Source organism: Lampetra planeri, chromosome 14 (assembly GCF_965212315.1).
Source record: "Lampetra planeri chromosome 14, kcLamPlan1.2.h2, whole genome shotgun sequence".
Taxonomy (NCBI): Eukaryota; Metazoa; Chordata; class Hyperoartia; order Petromyzontiformes; family Petromyzontidae; genus Lampetra; species Lampetra planeri.
The window spans coordinates 3,200,610-3,220,871 of record NC_136120.1 but is presented as its reverse complement, the minus strand read 5'-3'; the positions used below and the strand labels follow the sequence as shown (position 1 = coordinate 3,220,871).

The 20,262-nt window shown below is 45.4% G+C and overlaps 1 protein-coding gene across 1 annotated transcript in view; it reads left to right on the top strand.

Moving 5' to 3' along the window:
• The window catches only part of LOC144722304 (peroxidasin homolog), a 92,940-nt gene extending 85,219 nt beyond the window's left edge, over window positions 1–7,721 (top strand). Inside the window, exons 21-24 of the mRNA XM_078600443.1 lie at window positions 908–1,031; window positions 2,021–2,138; window positions 3,423–3,539; window positions 5,218–7,721. Of these exons, the coding sequence (XP_078456569.1) occupies window positions 908–1,031; window positions 2,021–2,138; window positions 3,423–3,539; window positions 5,218–5,358 (500 nt within the window). The 3' untranslated portion in view covers window positions 5,359–7,721. The remainder of the gene's footprint in view (window positions 1–907; window positions 1,032–2,020; window positions 2,139–3,422; window positions 3,540–5,217) is intronic.
• Window positions 7,722–20,262: the final 12,541 nt, after the last annotated feature.

Here is a 20,262-nt window from a genome sequence, read left to right as displayed (position 1 = left end):
CGGTGCTAATTGCCCGACGGGATTCAGAGGGAGGCACGCGGCAGCTGAGTTTTGTTGAAAAACATTTCGTTCCGTGCAACTTTTTTTTTTGCTGTTGTTACATTTTTCACACACAAACCCGTTTAAGCAGCTGCCATCCTCCCAGCCGGGCCTGTTAACGGACGCGTGGTAAGTTTGGCCATCGATGGTGGTAGCTGGTCCATGGTGGTGCCTTACGCTTATCCCTTTCAATTTATCCAATCCTTGTAAAATGATAACAGCGATATTGACAAGAGATAGAGATGGTGTGAGGTAAAAGAAATTGAGACAAATACAGGGTCTCCTCTATTTACGAACATTCGACTTACGAATTTTTAGAGATACGAACAAACCTGGTCCGTATGTCCAGTTGCCTGTTCGGACCGAGATTCGTAAGTACAACCGCCGCGCAATAGATGGCGGTGGTGGCATCTACATCTGCAGAACATGAAGAACCAGTTGCATCTTCATCTACAGGAGATTATACAACATTTAAAGCCATTCCTCGTGTTTCGTGTACATGCCGTACAACATGTTTGGAATCGACAGGAGTAAAGTTGGACTTCAAACAAATCGACTTACGAACAGACATCTGGAACCTAACTCGTCCATAAGTAGAACAGTCCCTGTAGAGGTATAGTGAGATGGGAGAGAGGTAGACAAGATAGATATGAGAGAGATGGATTTAGCATGTGTTTATTATGATTAGAAATTAAGATGATGTTTAATCCACCATTGCCTTTTTGTTTTAATGGGTCCGGGATCCCCTTGAGCTGCTTGGGGACCCTGAGGATCTCCTCGGGTTTGTTCTACGTCCCAGCGCGACCACTGTCGTCTGTTCCCGGCCCCCCCCGCCCCTCGTTTTGTGTCTCACTTTGGGGCGAATTAGACTGCCGGACGCGCGGACAGTTCAACGCCATCTCCAACCACTTTCGGAGCAAACGCTCGCCGGAGTTCAGCTACCCGGGGGAGAGGCCAGCGGACCGGAATGAGGAGCAGGAAACGAGCGAAGGGTGAGTCGCCTACAACTGAGTTGTGGCACCTTGGGGCGAGGGGGGGGGGGGATACACGTCGTCACGGTCAATGTTAAACGAACTTTACACAAATATTATACGCTATTAGAATCAAGCCTCTTGTTTTTTTCTCGGTGATGGTCTGGCGCTTTTCTTGTTTGAGTTGAGAAAACGCGTGCATGGGAGGAGAGGAGAGCGCCAAACGCTGTGACGTCCAGATATCTGCACGTAACCTATGCGCCGGATGTTATGGCGAGAATCCCTGGGTGGGTGGCTGCTCCTGCCATTGCCATTGTGCCCGGGGCATCCGCAGACATCGTTTCATGAGCTCAAAACCAGTTCATGGTTTTCTCGTTTAATAAACAAATACTACTGGGAAGAGTGAACCAGGCACACCGCCTAGAACAAAGTTTACGCGTGCGACTGGGAAACATCAATTGGAAGTTCCCACGTTGCCATTGAGCGAAATGTGATAGGATTACAATGTTAATTTCCATGTAGAAATTATACAAATTGCCCTTGCCTACTGCTGTTTTTATTAAATCCTTTATATTAAGTTCACTTGCTTGCGCGCTTACGACCGCGCAAATTTTTCGGTCGTTTTTTAACCCACTTCCCGTGATCCAATCGAGCTGACATTTTGCACACAAACTCGTTGTGCGTGACAATTTATTTTCGTGAAAAAAAATTCCAAAATGTTACACTTTTTAGGATTTTTTTTTTTATATTTAATTACCAATTGCTTAATGGTGGCAGGCAATCATCTGACCCATAGGTGGCAGCCATCTCAAGCCAGAGGACGAGAGGACTCTAGCCGCCCATTTCAAAGACCAATGTGGGCTGGGTTGTGGCCCACTGAACACGCATATAAAGGATTTATAGTGAAAAACTTTGTTTTTACGGGTTAATTTTTTTTCTCTCCTCCCGGCGGCGTGGCATGCTGGTGATGGGCCCCTGCGTACCGTGCGCACCACCTCGCTGTCTCCCAGCCCCGCCCAGCACAATGTCACGCAGCGCACACAGGAGCGGGAAGAGGATTCGAGTCTGCAGGAGCTCCGCGCCGTCGTGTCGGCTCTGCAGCGCACGGTGGAGCAGCTGCGCTCGCAGGTGAGGGTTGTCGTCTGAGGTTTCGCTCCTTCCAGCCCCCGGCTCCACCACGATCACCGATGCCCCGGGGGAGGTGGAAAGCCCTTTCCTTACTGAAGGCCGAATCATCATCATTATCATCATTATCATCATCATCACCATCATCATCACCATCATCATCATCACCATCATCATCATTATCATCATCATCATCACCATCATCATCACCATCATCATCATTATTATCATCATCATCATCACCATCATCATCATCACCATCATCATTACCATCATCATCATTATCATCATCATCACCATCATCATCACCATCATCATCACCATCATCATCATTATCATCATCATCATCATCACCATCATCATCATCACCATCATCATCACCATCATCATTATCATCATCATCACCATCATCATCACCATCATCATCATCACCATCATCATCAGTCATGGTCACTCCACAGCTGTGTGAAGGCCTCCCCAAGCCTCCGCCTCTCATGATCCTGTGAGGTACTAATCCACCTCGCACCTGCACGTGAACTGATTGAGGACTCAAGAGCGAACTCAGTCTGGCCTGCTCTCGCTCACCTCAAACAGCACATGCGGCACAACACGCACGCCTCCACACATTCGTGTCGTTCATGGGGCGTGTAAAGGAGTTCCAGCCCAGGTGAGTCTTGAACTCCGTCTCTTTTACGTCTTCGGCATGCCGCGTCACACGTGAAGGAATCACTCCGTTCAGGCGCTCCAAACCCTCCGTCCATCCCTCCTTTTATTCTCTTCCCCATCCTTTTTGGGAACTTTCCATGACTCTCCACCAATCCTCGAACGGTCTACTGACCAACCCCTCATTTACATTTAGTTTTCCCTGTTGACCATCCCGATTTGGATGTCCTCCACTTTCAAATCCGATTGTGTGCCCTATGTCGGCTCCCCTTGTCATGGCTCCTCGCCAATGAGAGACGAGCACGCCATTCGAACTCACAAGCCGTTAGACTTGGTGAGTGTATATTTATTTCAAGATAGGGTTTGCCTCTCGCCATCCCTTACAAGTGGATAAACAATGATAATACAGTCATACAAACTGGCGTCATTTTGCATTGTGGTCGTTTCCTATACTGGCGTGTTATTTGTGCAACAGAGATTCATTTCTCGTGGAATATTTCCCAAGCCCCCCCCACAACGCCGCATACCCCTGGACCCTGACAGTGGGAGGTTGGGGCGGAAATATTTTCTGTAGCTCGGCCCCGTACAGCTCCGGCTGTAATTCAGTTCTGTTGTGCACTGCAGGTCAGTGGTTTGGAGCAGGCGCTGCACAAGGGCAGCCGATGTAAGAACGCGGACGGGAAGGAGCGAGCACATCAGGAGACCTGGCACAGGGATGCCTGCAGCGAATGCCACTGTGAGGTACGGAGACTCGCCTTCAACTCGCCTTCAGCGTGACCTTGTTTAAACGGGGGTGCGGGAGGGGCATACCAAAACTCAGGTGGGGGCGTGGTATTGATACGATACGATTGTGTCTGTTGTGCCTTTCGCTTGCACTCGCATCCCTTTGAATATGCAGAAAGGCTGAAAGTCAACCGCCGCTGGTGTTATTTTTTGCACCAACATTTTATTGACTTGACGAGGGCTGAGCCTTCAGCAGGCGGGCTCAGCCCCCTCTAACCCCACCGCCCTCGATGCCACAGGGCGGACGAGGACACACTCTGCACCTTCAGTATCGCCGGCCACTGGAACCGTTATTCCTCCAATGGGTTAACTCACGCCTACGACCAAATCACCCTGAATGCCACTGACCCCGCACCTCCGATTAGCACAGTTAGCTACGTACGGTGCGAAAGAAGTTCAACAAATATGCACGATCTCTCCCGATCTCGAGCAGAGTGGATTGGGAATTGTGCTTTGATGGGTGACCACCATTCACTACGGGAGGCGTTATGAGCTATACACTCCTGGCCTGGGTGGTCGACAGCAGAGGGCAGTGCAGCAGATTCCATTATTGTACTGTACTTATAGGCTTCCATGCCTATGCTCCCTCTTGCCTTTAACCCGCACTGACCAGCATTTGGTTAAGTATTTTTTTGGCAAAGGGGCTGTATATGTACTGCACATGACCGGGCTAGTTAATCCATAGCACAAATGCTGTTGACTTCTCACACATTGGTACTAAATTTTATTGACCTCAGAGGGATGATGGGCTTAACTGGCCGAGGCTGGGATTTGAACTTGTAACTTTTTCAAATGTAAGCCACATGCTCTATCCATCATCCCCTGAGCTACCCAGCCAGATATTTATTCCACCCCTGGATAAAATCCCAGGACCTCACACATGTTCTGACTCGGCAACACTGACAAACTTTATCTCCCCTCAGTGACCCAGCCATCTCATTTATAAAATGTGAATCAATTGTCTGGATGGAATCTCAGCGAGAACAAGACTGGATCGGGTCAGAAATGAAGGGATGAGGAAGAAGGCAATAGTGGTGGTTACCCGTCTCAGGCAAGCTGAAAGAAAGGCGATTTCCGATGGCGAGGCTTTTTTTTTTGTCATAACAACAGAGGAAATCCACACTCGTGTGGAACAGGAGACACTTGAAGGGATCTCAGCGGCAGATCTATGACGTCCACTTCCATGGGCCGTTCTCTACAACGAAGCGTGGCACTGCACTGCGAGAGAGGTCTCGGCGAACGCTTCCTCTCTTGATTTGACACCGGCGGCGCGGTTGGGATAAAATTGAGGAGAGAAAAAAATAGATTTCACATCAGTTTATTCATGCTCATGAATTTGATCGCAAGTTACGAGGCGCACAGTGGGGATGTGACTGTATAAGATGCACAGAACAGAAGCAAGTGGAAAAATATAATCTAAACAGCCGACCCCATGTAATAATGGGATTTTAAAACGTCACTTCCTGTCATCTGTATGAGATATAAGCTGCATCAATGTTGTCCTTTCCTGCTGGTCTCCATGTGTGTTGTCCTTCCCCTGCACCTCCGAATAGCGCGGTTGGCTACGTACAATGCGAAAGAAGTTCAAGGTACATACGTACGTGTGATGCGTTTTGTTTTTGTTCTGGGGTTCCAGAGAGGCGAGGTGGTCTGCCACGTGGAGAGGTGTCCTCCCATCAACTGCCCTTCTCCAGAGCGTCTGGAAGGAAGCTGCTGCCCCATCTGTGTAGAACAGGCTGCCCCCGGAGAAGGTGACAGAAGGGTGGATGTAGCGTAAGGGAGAGGGGCGGCTGGTCTCTCTGTTTCTTTAAAAAACAACACTGCCCTGCTTCTCCCCTCCATCCTCATCCTGCTCCATCCCCCAAAGCACTGCCCTAAAAAACTGCCTCTGCTGTGAATGTACTGTGCACACTCCGTTTGGTCCATTTGCAATGCTGCGTTAGCCTCCGTTTAATTAAGCAAGAACATTATTCAGCATCGGCTAATCCACGCGCGGTGCATCATCATCTTTCCAAAACAATGCATTGCATTGCCAGTTCTTTCTCAAGTTTACAAGAATCACTCTCCCCCTGTCACATTAAATGCATTCCAGCAGACTGCCGCTTAATCGTTAAGCGGCAATTGCAGCAGACAAAACAACAATCACACGAAAACACACGTTGGACTGGACCGGCTGGTCGATTCAATTGGCCGCTTGCGTTGAAGCGTGTACCGCAACAACAAAAAAACCCGCCGCTAGATGTGCCCAGGAATGGCGAGTCGCACACAATGTGCTGGAACAACACAGCACGTTGCTCATACGCCAGGCGTGACATCATCTCCTGCCAGAAGAGAAACAAAAAATCCCGCAGCGAGTGCAATCAGTTGAAACGTTTATAAGTTTCTCGGCTCGGAGAATTAGCCACGACGAAGTGTATCGAGTTAGCTCGTGGGGGTCGATAATACATTTCAGGACCGCTGGCATCATTAGCCTGGCGAGTATATGTTGCTTGCTAGCGCGCATACAATGCGCTGCTCGTCATAAACACCAAAAGCATTGCCAGGCTCCATTCGCAGGTCGCGACACGTGCTCTCGCTTTTACGCATTAGTAAGTCGAACGTGCAGCAGCGGCCAAACATCGTCACAGAGTACGCGTATAACAGGTACAGTATTCCTTACTCAAAGTATTCCAGTGTGGAACTGTTATGATGGAAAATACTTGACGGAGTAAAGTCGATTACTTTTCTTTCAAATGTGAAATATTGCTGTTTTCAATAGATTACAGATGCCATAATAGCCTTCGCCAAATTGTATTTGTATGGTTATGCATTTAAAGCAAACAAGGTGTCCTTGTGGTGGCGGTTTCATGTATTTTTTTTAAATATGCTAGTTTTCCAGAACATCTAGCCTTAGAAAAATTATGCAAGAGGCATACGTGGAAGGGGTTCCTTCTAAAAATGCAACTTTCCCTATGAATGTCTCCATCGTAACTGTGATGGGCTGGTGCTTGACACATTTCATATTTTGCCAAAATATTTCCTGAAGCTGTGGCTCTACGTAGCTCGATGTGCCAGAGTTAATCTATTTCCGTGACCCAGTATTTGACGTTTCTTTAGTTCAGTGTTCTTCACACATTTTCAGATGGGGGCCCCTTCAGTGTGAGGGCCGCCACACATTTGAAACCATTGGGGTTTGACAGCACGATGATGGGGGGTGTTTTCACATGTTGTGCATTGTCGGGGGCCGCACGTCAGGGCCCACACTAAAGGCCACTAAGGCCGCCAGTGGCCCTTGGGCCTTGCAATGGAGAACACTGGTTTAGTTGGTTTCAATGCTAAACGATGCGCAGTAGATATTGAGACATGCAGCAATGTATTCTTCTCATGCATTTATGGACATTATACTCTCGTCTAAGTAGCAGTATAAATGGGTTGGCGCCATGTGAAGCTGCAATGAATTCCTGCGTTGAAAATGAAATCCAAAGAGAGTAAAATAGCTCGTCAATGTGGTTTTGGGTTGTACCGCGCATTGCTCGGCACGATGTCAGGCATTCCACTCCACGTGCTGGGAACTTCTTCAGGGGATCCGAACTTGTGCCCAGTCTCTGTAAATGCCAGTCATCCACCTCCGATGAGCACGTTTGGACAAGTACGGTGCGATCGTACGTACAACCTGAAGACGCGTCACACAACTGAACGGTGCAAAAGCCGATGCGGTTGTACGATTGCAACCCAGTAAACGTGCAACGTTGGATCAACGTTGGCATGTGATTCCATTCGCATACCAACTTTGGTCCAACATTGACTATTTTTCTTGGAATGTGTTATACTTTTGCAATATCTTAAAAAAACTAGCCTTGTGGCTTGTCGTGCGCCCAGCCAATGCAGGTTGTTTCATAGTTCCCGAGTATTAGTCGCCACTGAACGGCACGTAATTCATCACTGCTGACTTTTTGAATGAACACATGGATTGTAGTGGCTTGTTGTGCGACTTCGAGGCGGTCAAAAAAAGTGCCAAAACACTGCCGTAATTGTTTTAATATATGTAAAATATGACAGAACAACCGAACAAAACGAATCAATAAATCACATTTGTGTATTTTGAGTTAGCACATGATATAGTTGGCTTCCTTTGTTTCATGAATAAACATTTTGTAAGAATATTGTGATTATTCTTTGTTTTTTTTCTTTTGTGCCGGAATATATTCAGTGAGAAATTAAACCCTGCCTGTAATTCTCAACTACGGTCCTTGTACAGTAAGATATAGGAATTGTAATACCGAACCACAGAACAAATGCGATGGGTAAAACATTTTATGACAACAATTGCTTCATCATTAGACCTCCGTTGCCAGTACCAAAATATAATAATAGGGGGTTTCCCCTTTTTTCTGGCAACAAAACTGAAACCTTTTTACAAGGATTAATGTCTGCATTGACCACAATACTTGCGGTCAAAATGCAAACAAAAAACACACTGATAATAAATGCATTGTCCTTGAAACTGATTGGTCCACACCAGAGACAGCTTTCTTTTGAGCCTCGTCTCAAGTGGTGCTCGACCAGAGGACGCCAAAAGGTGTACAGCTCAAAGACAATGCACTATCAAAGTAATGAGGGCTCGGGGTAAGCATATACATCATTAGACTTCATTGGCTAGTACCAAAAGAAAGTTGTCTCTGGTGTGGACCAATCAGTTTCAAGGACAATGCATATATTATCAAGAGTGTGTTTTTTGTTTGCATTTTGACTGCAAGTATTGTGGTTAATGCAGACATGAATCCTCGTAAAACGGTTTCAGTTTTGTTGCCAGAAAAAAGGGGAAAACTATTATTATAATAACTCTTACTTCTTAAGCTGCAACGAACTAATGTGGTTTTACACTTAGGGCTTCTCTGTTGTAACATAAACCAGAGCTGGCTTACGTAAACGCAACTGACAGTAATATATTTTCCCCATTATTCTCTGCGTAAATGTGTGCACCAGATATAGCAACTTATCACGGCAAGAGTGTTCTGGCAAACGGCATCCTTGCTCCCAAGTGCAGGGTGGCTCATCTCTACTCTCGAGCAAGGCAAAGCTCTCATTCTTCCTCTTCACAGCGTTGACTTATCAGTCATTTGCGCCACTGATGCAGCTATGCCACTTGTAACGATGTCATGCCACCAAGACAGCCGATTTAAAATGTACGTAAGATGCCTTTCAGGAGCAGTGTCGACCCAGCCTGGGACGTCATCTGCAGCTTTTGCCAAGCCTGCCTATGTGCAAACTCATATTCCAAGGCAAGTAAGACTAACAGGGAACTCAAGAACAGCCTCACACGGTGGCATCACTGCATTGCAGATTTCAAGCTGTTAGCTTTAATATTGCTCATTTCCCCTCTGGAAATCTACGAGGCTTTAGTTTTCGTGGACAATCCAATAGAAATGTGATGCATTTGGTTGCCACCTATCTTGGTTTTACCTCGACAAATATATTTTTAAAGTCCTTCAATATTAATACGATTTACCATGATATTCAAAGTTACGTTTTTTTTGTCAGTTGTGTAATGATATAGCACTCAAGATGACGCATAGACATGTAGTTCTCCCCTCTTCCGCTATTATGAAATATTCCCATGATATATCCCATTTTATGTACCTTTGAGGTGGCAACCCTAGGCCCAAAGCCTGTTTCCATGAAGATTGCTGATGCAGTCATTACCATTATTACGTATTGAATAATGAGCAAAGAGCCATCGCAGCAGCTACTGCTGCTGCTTGCTATCACACCCTGCCACAGCTTCCCACGCCTTCGATAAGCGCGGTTGGCTACGTACGGTGTGAAAGAAGTTAAACGTACATGCACACTTACATCTGCCAGATGCTGCAAACTGTTGCACAGTGGACACCTAGTTGCTTTGGGCTACAGGTCCTTCCTCTGGTCGCCGATCTATGGGTGTTCGCTCAACTAATAAATGAGACATGACGGGAAGTTTGGTGCTGTCAATGACTATTTGTTAATCCGGCCATGGCTTTAACAGGCAAGGCAGCTTCCTCCTATAGCCACAGATGTTGCTGATGATTAAGACTGCGCTTGTAACTAGGAATGAAATGTGGCAATGAGGTAACGTTTTCAAGAAGCAGCAGCTAAGGCAATGAAAGAGTGAATACCATGGACATGCTGCTCAAAGCTTTAGACTTTAATCGGTCAGTGCCTTTACAATGCAACACACTCATTCTAGCAGGTAGCAACTAATCCTAGACGGTATAATAGTCGAACCTTTTCATCAATCGCAGCTGCCGAGCCAAAGAAATGTGGCAATCTGCCTCTTCTGTTTCATGTTAAGCCTTTAATTTGAGTCCAGATGAAGCCTTTAATTTGACCAACGAGTCGATGGGCTCCTCCTTTGTTCCATGGTATCTTTACCAGAAGTTCATTACAAGTCCACTCAGCTCAGAAATGAATACTGTACATGGTATGCCTAAAGAGGTACCTGCTTTTGCTCAACTAGATTTTTGAGGCTCAATGTTGGAATGTCAAATGAGAGGGTTGTTTCTTTAATTCTCTCACATTGGTTTATACAGAGAATTAAACAAATACGTTCCTCCACTGCCCAGATTGCATTTAAGGGAAATGCCCAACTATCTGATCGGCGCCACATGATAGAGAAACGTAGCAGCACAATGCAGATTGGGAAGCTTTGTCAGTTGAACCTATGGCAAGCGCGTCACGTCGATTAGATTTCATTAAAACCACATGCGCTCCACTCGTGTTGTCTCGTGCCAGAGAATAATGTAAAACACGATTGTATCCTCTCTCAAAAGCCACACGTTCTATGTGCAAATATGTAATAAAGCACCCGTAAGGCCTTCTGAAATATACGCAATGGGGAGATATGTGCTGTGTATATGGAAAGGTGATTTCAACATCAAAAGACCGGTAATCTCACAAGCAGTTATATAGGGCTGTGCGGCATGTTTTTGTACTTTATATATATACACATTAAATGTTAAATATATGGTCGAACAAGTTTTGACCAGCAGGCTATAAAAAATAACCTACCATTACTTTATACACTAACCCATCATTGTAAGGATTGATCAGTTATTACATGCATAGCACGTACAGACGGGCCCTCAGATTTTAACCCTTTGGGTTTTTGGGCCTTCTTAGTTTATTGTCTTGTTTTTTAAAACATTTTGTATATTTATTTTTTCTCCTCGTATATGCACATGTACGCAACGTATATATTGTCTCAATGCGTGCCATTTTTTTCTGCTGCTGCTGGAATAGTCAGGGTGACTTTGCAAAACCACGTCGAACACACGTGTAACGAGCTGCCTAAAAAGCGGCTCGTTTTTTTCTGGTTGTTAATGCCCGCTTTTCCTCAAAGGGGGAAACACAATCTGGTTAGTATTATCTTGAACACATTGCGTAATTAGATTTCCCGCAAGGGGTAATGCATATTCCCAAGACAATTTATGTCAGTTTCACTGACGTGGCATGAGTTTACCTTTAAACAAGTTCCATGGGTTTGTAAAATATTAATGTACGTCATTTTTAAGCTCTCTCTCCCCCCCCCCCATGCCGTTACATGGGATATGTTGTTTGCGAAGGTTTACGGCTGCGATCCATAAACGCCTGTTATTGAAACAAACGAGAACATTTAACACCGCATCAAAAGCCTGACGCCCGCATCATTTCTCTGCGCCACTTTGCGCCCTCGACTAATTTGTGCGTCGTGGGCCTTGCCTCGTTCTCGGTGAGGTCACTTTGTGATAGCGCCGTGATAAATGTCTCGGGTTCCTTGGGGTTAAGTGCGATCGTCTGTGACTGTGGCCTCTCGTGGCCAGAGCCCAGATGACCAGCCACAGGCAAGGCCAGATGAAGAAAGTCTTTACCAAAGTTGGGGGGGAGGAGGGCGGAGGGGTGAGGGAGTTTCACTCAAATTATGGTATTTGGCCTCTTGACAAAAGGCGGAATTCCAGATCGTCGAATGTCTAAAAGGGGAACCGATGAAAGTTCAATGACCACACACACACATCAATGACCACACACATCTGCCTCTGAACACAGTTACTTCATGCGAACTGCATTCTGGGCGTTGTCAAACTCTGTGCCAGTATTTTCCTGTGCAACAGCGCAAAGGTTCGTGTTGTTACTATAGGTCACCATGACTTTTTATTTTAATGAGTGTGTCCCTTGTTGGCTGAATTTTTTAAGGGTTACATTTTATTCAGGTATCCTTTTGCACCATTATAATATTGTCATTAATTTGTTAACATATATTTGTCTTTCTGCCTTTATAGCTTGAGAGCCAAGAGTGGTTCGAGGTGGAGCAGTTGACCAAACATGTAAACATTTGCCTTTTCAACATGCAAGTCTGTTTTTTGAGAGGGCATGACCTGACCTGGTCGAATGGACAAAAAACATTTAATGGGGCGATTGGTTGTCTGTGATTGGTTGCAAGAGAAGAATATTGTTCAAATCATCATCATCACTGATGATGATTTTCCAATTAGTTAATTACAAAATGATTGTTTTCATCATTATCATTATTACACTTCTATTCATGAAATGAAAATGTTTGTCCTAATCACGATTTTTTTTTCACCTCAAAATTAGCACGGTTGGCAACGTACCGGTGCGAAAGAAGTTTAACCAACATACAGCACATACGTGTAATCCGCATTTACCGTCACAATCAAAAATAATCCGGTATGAGTACCCTGTGTACACGATCGCCTTCCTGTATTGCTCAAGTTGCTGCCGAAACTAGTCACTTATTTTATAAAGTTCATTCATCGACATGTATTTAAGAAGACAAGATCTCACTGAGGTACACACACTTCTCTTGTACAAGTTTTTCTAAATATATTTTCGTATCATTTTGTAAGGATGTCTTTTTTATTGTTTGTCAAGAACCCAGAATGCAGTTGGAACATGAAAAGGATGGAGGGGAAATATGTAACGGACAACAGGCCAGACATAATGCACCTTCTTCTTTCGGTAAAGTCACGTAGAAGGGAAATGATACAATAATAAAAGTAAAACACAGTAAAATACAATTCTCACGACGTTTCGGCCACAACGCAAGCAGCCGTCCTCAGGTGAAGAACAGGTCTGTCTTTCCGACTTTACCGAAAGAACCAAGAAGATGAATCCCTGCAGTCACGAAAGCTTTAAATCGAAACATAATGCACCTTCATAATTAGGGAACGGACGAGGCCATCCGGGCTCCCGTCTATTTTTATAAAGGGAGTCGATGTTTGTGCAATAACATGAGCATTCATATAATGGCGAGATTTCATCGCAAACCTTCAATACTGTATTCTTAGGGTCTTTCGGTAAAGTCACGTGACTTCACCGAAAGACCCAAATAATATGAATTCCTGCAGTCACGAAAGCTGTAAGGCAAGCTTCAATACTGTACTTGCAAATTGCTAACTAATAATAAGTGTTAATAATTTGAAACTGGCCAGGTTTGCTGTGTGTAGGGTGCTTGTTAAAACGATCTTGTCGTACAATCTAACACTAATGCCACACTGATTATCCAAACGTAAACCGTTGTACAAACGCGCATGCAAACTGACGGCATTTGTCTTCGGGGAGCAGCAGCGCAGTGGATTGTGTAGCAGGCTTTGAACCAAGTACCTCGATTTCAATTCATGGCTCTCACATCGTGCCCAGTGATATCTGAACTGGTACTGGTCCTCTCTTCACCAACCCTGCACCGACCAGCGTGGTGAAGTATGGTAAAACGACCGATATGGTATGCGGAGGCCTTAATCCAGCAGTGGATTGACAATTCTAAAGACTTAGGCACATGCCTAAAGGTGACCTTTTTTGCTGAAATGACAGCTGTTTTATATCGAGTGTAGCATTCCCAAAAAACCCAAATATATTATATTGAATTTAAGTACATTGTTATAAAAACGACGTGCTCTATTCAAAAGGCAGTAGCTTTTAAACCATGCGAATCATTCTGGAACACGCTTGTAAGGATTTGCATTTTTGTTGTTTTTACTGCATGTCCTCGTGCAGTTTTGTTTTATGTTCCGGGTTGCTTTGAACTACATTCTCATGGAGTGATGGCAGAAGGCAGACTAAAGCGTGCAGCTGACTTAAGAATTCACGCGTCAATTGCACGAGTGTTTGCATAGTTACTGTCACCTCGAAATCCTTACATGTTCTACATAGTTTTTAAACTTAACATTCGCTCCAGTATAAATACGCCATTATGTTTATATTCAAATTAATACGACATCCAAAACATTTCGTAGCCAAAAACAATAATTGAATTGGGTTTCTTAGCATTCCTAGCACGTTTTACAAATAGAAACAGATTTCAATAAATACAAAAAAATCATGAACACATTCATCATAACAATACGGAATGCCTATTATAGTTGTTTTTTTTTTACTGGCATTGTATGTTAAAAAGAACACGATGTCTTCAACTCGTGACATCATCAGTGCAGTGCAGTTGTCCAAGCTCCCTTCTGGGATTAATTAATAATATTCAACTTTTTCTTTTTTTGACAACTTAAAAAAAACTCTCACTACATGAATGCGAATGATTGCTGCATGCCAAAAGTATTTGTCGTATTTGTGTGTATATTATTTCTAACTTCCATAATAGAGGTTTTTTGGGTTAGATCGCGTAAATATATTGGTCGCGAAAGCCTATGTGTTAAACTACTTCTAACTTGGTGCACCATTCCTTAACTATAATGTCCTGAGTCCACTTGGCCGCTACAGCCCTTTAAGTGACCTGTGGTGGGAATGAATGGATAACGAATAACACCTAGCAACCAAGTTTGAGCATTAAACATTTTTCAGCTACTGAATTGCCCGCGATAATTCTCTTAAGCAGAACATCACACATGCTGTGTTTAAACATTATTCTGTGCCAATTGCTGAAAGGATCAAGTGAAGCACAAAATAAAATATGATGAAGAAAAATACACTTTCAGCCCCAATCCTCAAACAAAAATCCTCAGCCACCGACTCTGGCATTTCAACATCGACAGAGATCATAGTGGAGCCAATTTGATGAACTGTTGGGTGAAGGGTTCCATGTGGACCACGTGACCCTCTCAATCTCATACTGTGGGGACTTGGGCAAATTACTGTATTTGTCTTACTTTGTTTAACTTCAAACTTTTACACACGTGAGAATGCACCTCTCACGTTGCACCTCTTTCGTTTTTAAAGAATAATGGTCACGGTGCTCAGAAAAAGGGTAGGAAATGAGTTTCACACACATCTGTACCCATTCTCTATTTCATCTAATATTTAAATGTCATATCAACTTGCGACGCGTCGCAGCATATTACAAAAAAAAGAATGACAAAAACTGCTGCCAAAAAGCAGAGCACGCAAGCAATAGTCAAATAATTAATCAAGTGCAATTTAATGGGTAACACAAACGCAAACCAGACATGCAACTCAGACCAATTACAATAATATGCCTCCCTGTGCAAACTGCATATCCAAAAGTCATGAACATTCATATCATCCCTTCGATGTGTAAACAGCAATGTATGGTAGGAACCTCCTGGTTACACCAGCCCACAGGGGATTATTGTGTCCGTCCGTCCGTCGTGCAGGGAGGGGCTAGGTGGCGAGAGAGGGGCTGGGTGGGGAGGGTGGGGCTGGGTGGGGATGGGTGGTGCAGGGGCTGGTCACCCCGTGGTGCCCTTATAAAGTTCAACGTTTAACTTACTCACGCCGGCTTGTGCCCGCCCTCACAGTCGGGCATATTTGCGGAATACACCACGCCGCCGTTGACCCTGGCCATTGACCGAGCAACCCAACGTTCCTACCAGCTCCCTCCGCAGGAATGTGTTAGACGGAGGACCCTATAGCAGTACTGCACATGTATAAAGGACTGGTGCTGGGTTATACAGGGCAATTATATGCCTACCACGGCACATTGAAGGGCTCTGACTCAGGCTCTGCAATCTTTAAAAAGCAAATTTACTATGGTTTATGTTTAATGCCAATAACATTACATTTACTAGACGATTTAACACCGCACAACCAGTTGCACGTGTAGCAGCAATACGGTTCAACGTCCTTGTTCCCGGGCAGTGTTGCTAAATGCGTGTCTTCATGAGACGGTGGAACACGTTTTAAAGCTTTCGTGACTGCAGGGATTCATCTTCTTGGTTCTTTCGATAAAGTCACGTAGAAGGGAATTAATACAATAATAAAAATAAAACATAATTATGTAGAAAGGAAATAAAATAATAAAAATAAAACATAATTTTGTTTTATAAACATAATTATGTTTTATTTTTATTATTTTAAAATAAAAAAAACATAAAACATAATTATGTTTATAAAACATAATTATGTTGTGTTTTTATTATTTTATTATTTCCCTTCTACGTGACTTTACCGAAAGAACCAAGAAGGTGGAACACGTGTTCAGGGCTGGAGCAAGCGGTGCCCATAAGTGGACACACACACACGGGTTGACAACTTGACAGGGAGGAGGAGGCTGCTGCATGATCAGTTGCTGTAACAATCAAGTGTGTCGGCAGTTCCACCGCACGGGGACTCTGGGGCCAGAGAGGCCCAGGCGCCGGACTACATAAAGAGGGGGGGGGGGTTAGTGGAGAGGGCATCTCCATTTCCATTCCTTGCAACAGGGCCCATGCCAAACATGCAGTAACACCACTCAGGAAACTGCCGCATAAATGCCACGCAACGGATAGAGAGGCACTGATCTACAACGTAATCGAGTCAAGGTGCCTCTTCAGGGAAGGAAGAGAATGCAGAAGATGCACGCTGAAAAGAGGAGGGTATGTGGCAGCATTGAAGCCTAATTCTAGATTTGAAGCTTTCGCGACTGCAAGGATTCATACTCTTAGTTCTTTCGGTAAAGTCACGTAGGTAAAAATTAATCCCCCCTTAACCACTATATAAGGTACAGATATTTTTCTGTGACTGTTTCACCTGAAGACGGAAGCTTGTGTTGCCTCCGAAACGTCGTGATTTTTAATGTTTTATTTTTATTAATTTTTACCTACGTGACTTTACCGAAAGAACTAAGAGTATAGCATTGAAGCCTGGCAGGGCACGTGAGTTGGTGTGGCCTGTGGGAAGATGGCCCTCGTGCCGCGTTCCAGTCGAGGCTTAATGATGTGTCCCCCGCATGCTGCTTGTGAATATTCTCTGGTGGGAACCCAGCATTTAGACAAAATCAATTCCAGATGGACATTCTACAATGTGTTGAGGGTCATAATTTTTCAGATGGAATTGCTGGCAATGGCTCCGTTGGCCTTGACTTTCAATCATTAAAAACACACTTTCCATCGGTTTATTTTTTTTGTAAATTCTCCAACAGTCCTGCAATTGCCTCGTCTATAAGCGTACAATGTCTACAAAACAGGTTTGAACAACAAAATAAAATAACCATCCAAAAGGGACTTTATTTAGGGGCACCAACAGCTTGAGGTATGATCACATAATGGTGTGGGGAGGCCCACATCCATCAGTTTAGCAACCACACTGTATTTGTAAGTGCTTTTCACGAGCTGAAGGAATGTGGTCAATAATCACTTGACCGTGGGCTAGAACAGAAAACTCTCCGAGTTCTATCGTGTGACGTATGACAACTGAAGAGTGAAGAATGTTTCGTGTGTCACGTGTCTAGTGACTCTCCACTGCCCTCCAGCGTTGAGCTCAAGGTAACATGCGTCAATACCGACCCTTAAGATGAAAATAACATAATCGGAGACGTTTCGGGCAATGACCCTTCTTCATAGCAGTGGATGTCATACTATGAAAAATGGGCCATTGGGGAGATAACTGGTACGTAAGAAATATTTAAGTGTTAATGTGCGATTTTATTGATGGAATGTGCTCTCTTGGTGCGGTCTGAGACAGTGTATTTGTTAAATCTTGACTTAAAGCTTTCGTGACTGCAGAAATAAATATTCTATGGGTCTTTCGGTAAAGCCACGTAGATAGGAAAATAATAAAAATATCACGACGTTTCGAGAGACGATTGCTTGTGTTGCGATCGAAACGTCGTGATATTTTTAAAATTATTTTTCTATCTACGTGACTTTACCGAAAGACCCATAGAATGTGTTATTGTTGTTGTTTTGCTACCCTGCCCAAGCTTGCATTTAGTGTTTAAAAAAGAAACCCGTAAAAACAAAGTTTTTCACTCTAAATCCTTTATATGCGTGACGGCTAGAGTCCTCTCGTCCTCTGGCTTGAGATGGCTGCCACCTATGGGTCAGATGATTGTCTGCCAGCATTAAGCAATTGGTAATTAAATATTTTTAAAAAATTCCCTAAACAGTGTAACATTTTGGAAAAAATTTTTCGCGAAAATTAATTGTCACGCACAACGAGTCTGTGTGGAAAATGTCAGCTCGATTGGATCACGGGAAGTGGGTTAAAAAACGACCGAAAGATTTGCAAGGTCGTAAGCAAGCAAGCACGCAAGCACGCAAGCAAGCAAGCGAACTTAATATAAATGATTTAAAAATCGGCAAGAATGTATGTACTTGTGCAATTTGAACGTGTATAAGTTATTTATTTTTCGCGGCCTACTTACCTTTCATGTATTTTGCACTCCTATGGTATGTTTGGTATTGTTTGTTGTTGTAATTTACTGACCCGTCCCTACTGGACATCTGTGAAAAAGAGCTATGGGGCTGTCCATAAATGACGTCACGCACCTGGGGGGGGGGGGGTCAGACATTTGTGGAGGGGGGGGGGTCAAAAATCGTCCAAAATCGCGTGACGTCATTTATGGACGGCCCCTAATGTCATCAGCAATGAAGTATTTGTTTTACACAACCCATCGGCCTTCTGCGAGTGCATGAATTCAACGACGACGCAAATTCAGCGTAAACAAGACTCATCAGACATTGCTTGCAACGACGGTGTTTGCTGATGAAGCATTGAATTTCGAAACCGATCCAACATTTTGCCTGTGTTGAACCAAAACGGCGACATTTTTTGCGCTCCAAAAAAAGGCCTTGTGCGATTTTGGACGATTTTTGACTCCCCCCCCCAATCGTAACACGGCGTCACAAAAAGTCAGACCCCCCCTCAAATATGACGTCACAAAGCTCTGCCCCTCCCCCTCCCAAAAAATAAAACATGCTTCAAATCGCTTTAAACTATTGTCATTGCAGTGCGTATTTAATGTGGCGCTGCACTCTGATGTTGTAGGAGAAATCATTTATCAAAAAGTCTATTTAATTAAGTAGAACGTGTTATCTATATTTATTGAAAATTGCGCATTTTGATATGACATCAAATTTCTCAACCCCCTCCCTCGTCACACATCGTCACAAATGTCTGACCCGCCCCCCTAGGTGCGTGACCTCATTTATGGACGGCCCCTTGCCTTTCCTATACTTTTCACTCCTATTGTGTTTTGTATTGTTTGTTGTTGTAACGTTCTGACCTGCCCCTACTGGACATCTGTAAAAGAGAAGAGCTTGATAGCTCATCGGATTCCTCCTGCAGTAACACATTCCTGCGGAGGGAGCTGGTAGGAACATTGGGTTGCTCGGTCAATGGCCAGGGTCAACGGCGGCGTGGTGTATTCCGCAAATATGGCCGACTGTGAGGGCGGCGTGAGTAGGTTAAACGTTGAGTTTTATAAGGGCACCACGGGGTGACCAGCCCCTCCCCACCCAGCCCCTCCCCACCCAGCCCCACCCCTCCCACCCCCCACCCAGCCCCACCCTCCCCACCCCCCACCCCACATCTCCCACCCCCACCCAGCCCCACCCTCCCCACCCAGCCCCTACCCACCCACCCACCCAGCCCCTCCCCTCCCTACCCTCCCCACCAGCCCCTCCCCACCCTCCCCACCCAGCCCCTCCCCACCCTCCCAGCCCCTCCTTGCACGACGGACGGACACAATAATCCCCTGTGGGCTGGTGTAACCAGGAGGTTCCTACCAGTATAAATATTCGGATTGTCTTGTAGGTGGGGGGTAAAGTGGGGGGTGCAGGGGTAAGTGGGGGGGGATTTGGGGGTGAGCGCACGTGACCTACGTCTAACCACGCCCATATAACTATCACCGCTCTTGAACTTGACGTGACGTCACATCCCAATTGAACGACAAACCCCGCCCTCTTCAAAGCCACACCCCAAATCTGGCCCCGCTCCCCGTAAGCCCCGCCTCATTTAACGCGAACTCCGCCTCCCCCACACACGGAGCTCCGCCCCTCCCACAAGGAGCTCCGCCCCCACACACAGAGCTCCGCCCCTACACACACGAAGCTCCGCCCACTCCACACGAAGCTCCGCCCCCTCCACACAGAGCTCCGCCCCCACATACAGAGCTCCGCCTCCACACACAGAGCTCCGTCCCTACACACGCAGCTCCGCCCCCACACACGAAGCTCCGTCCACTCCACACACGAAGCTCCGCCCCCACACACAGAGCTCCGCCCACTCCACACACGAAGCTTCGCCCCCACACACAGAGCTCCGCCCACTCCACACACGAAGCTCCGCCCACACACACGCAGCTCCGCCCCCACACACGAAGCTCCGTCCACTCCACACAAGAAGCTCCGCCCCCACACACAGAGCTCCGCCCACTCCACACACGAAGCTTCGCCCCCACACACAGAGCTCCGCCCCCACACACGAAACTCCGTCCACTCCACACACGAAGCTCCGCCCCCACACACAGAGCTCCGCCCCCTCCACACAGAGCTCCGCCCCC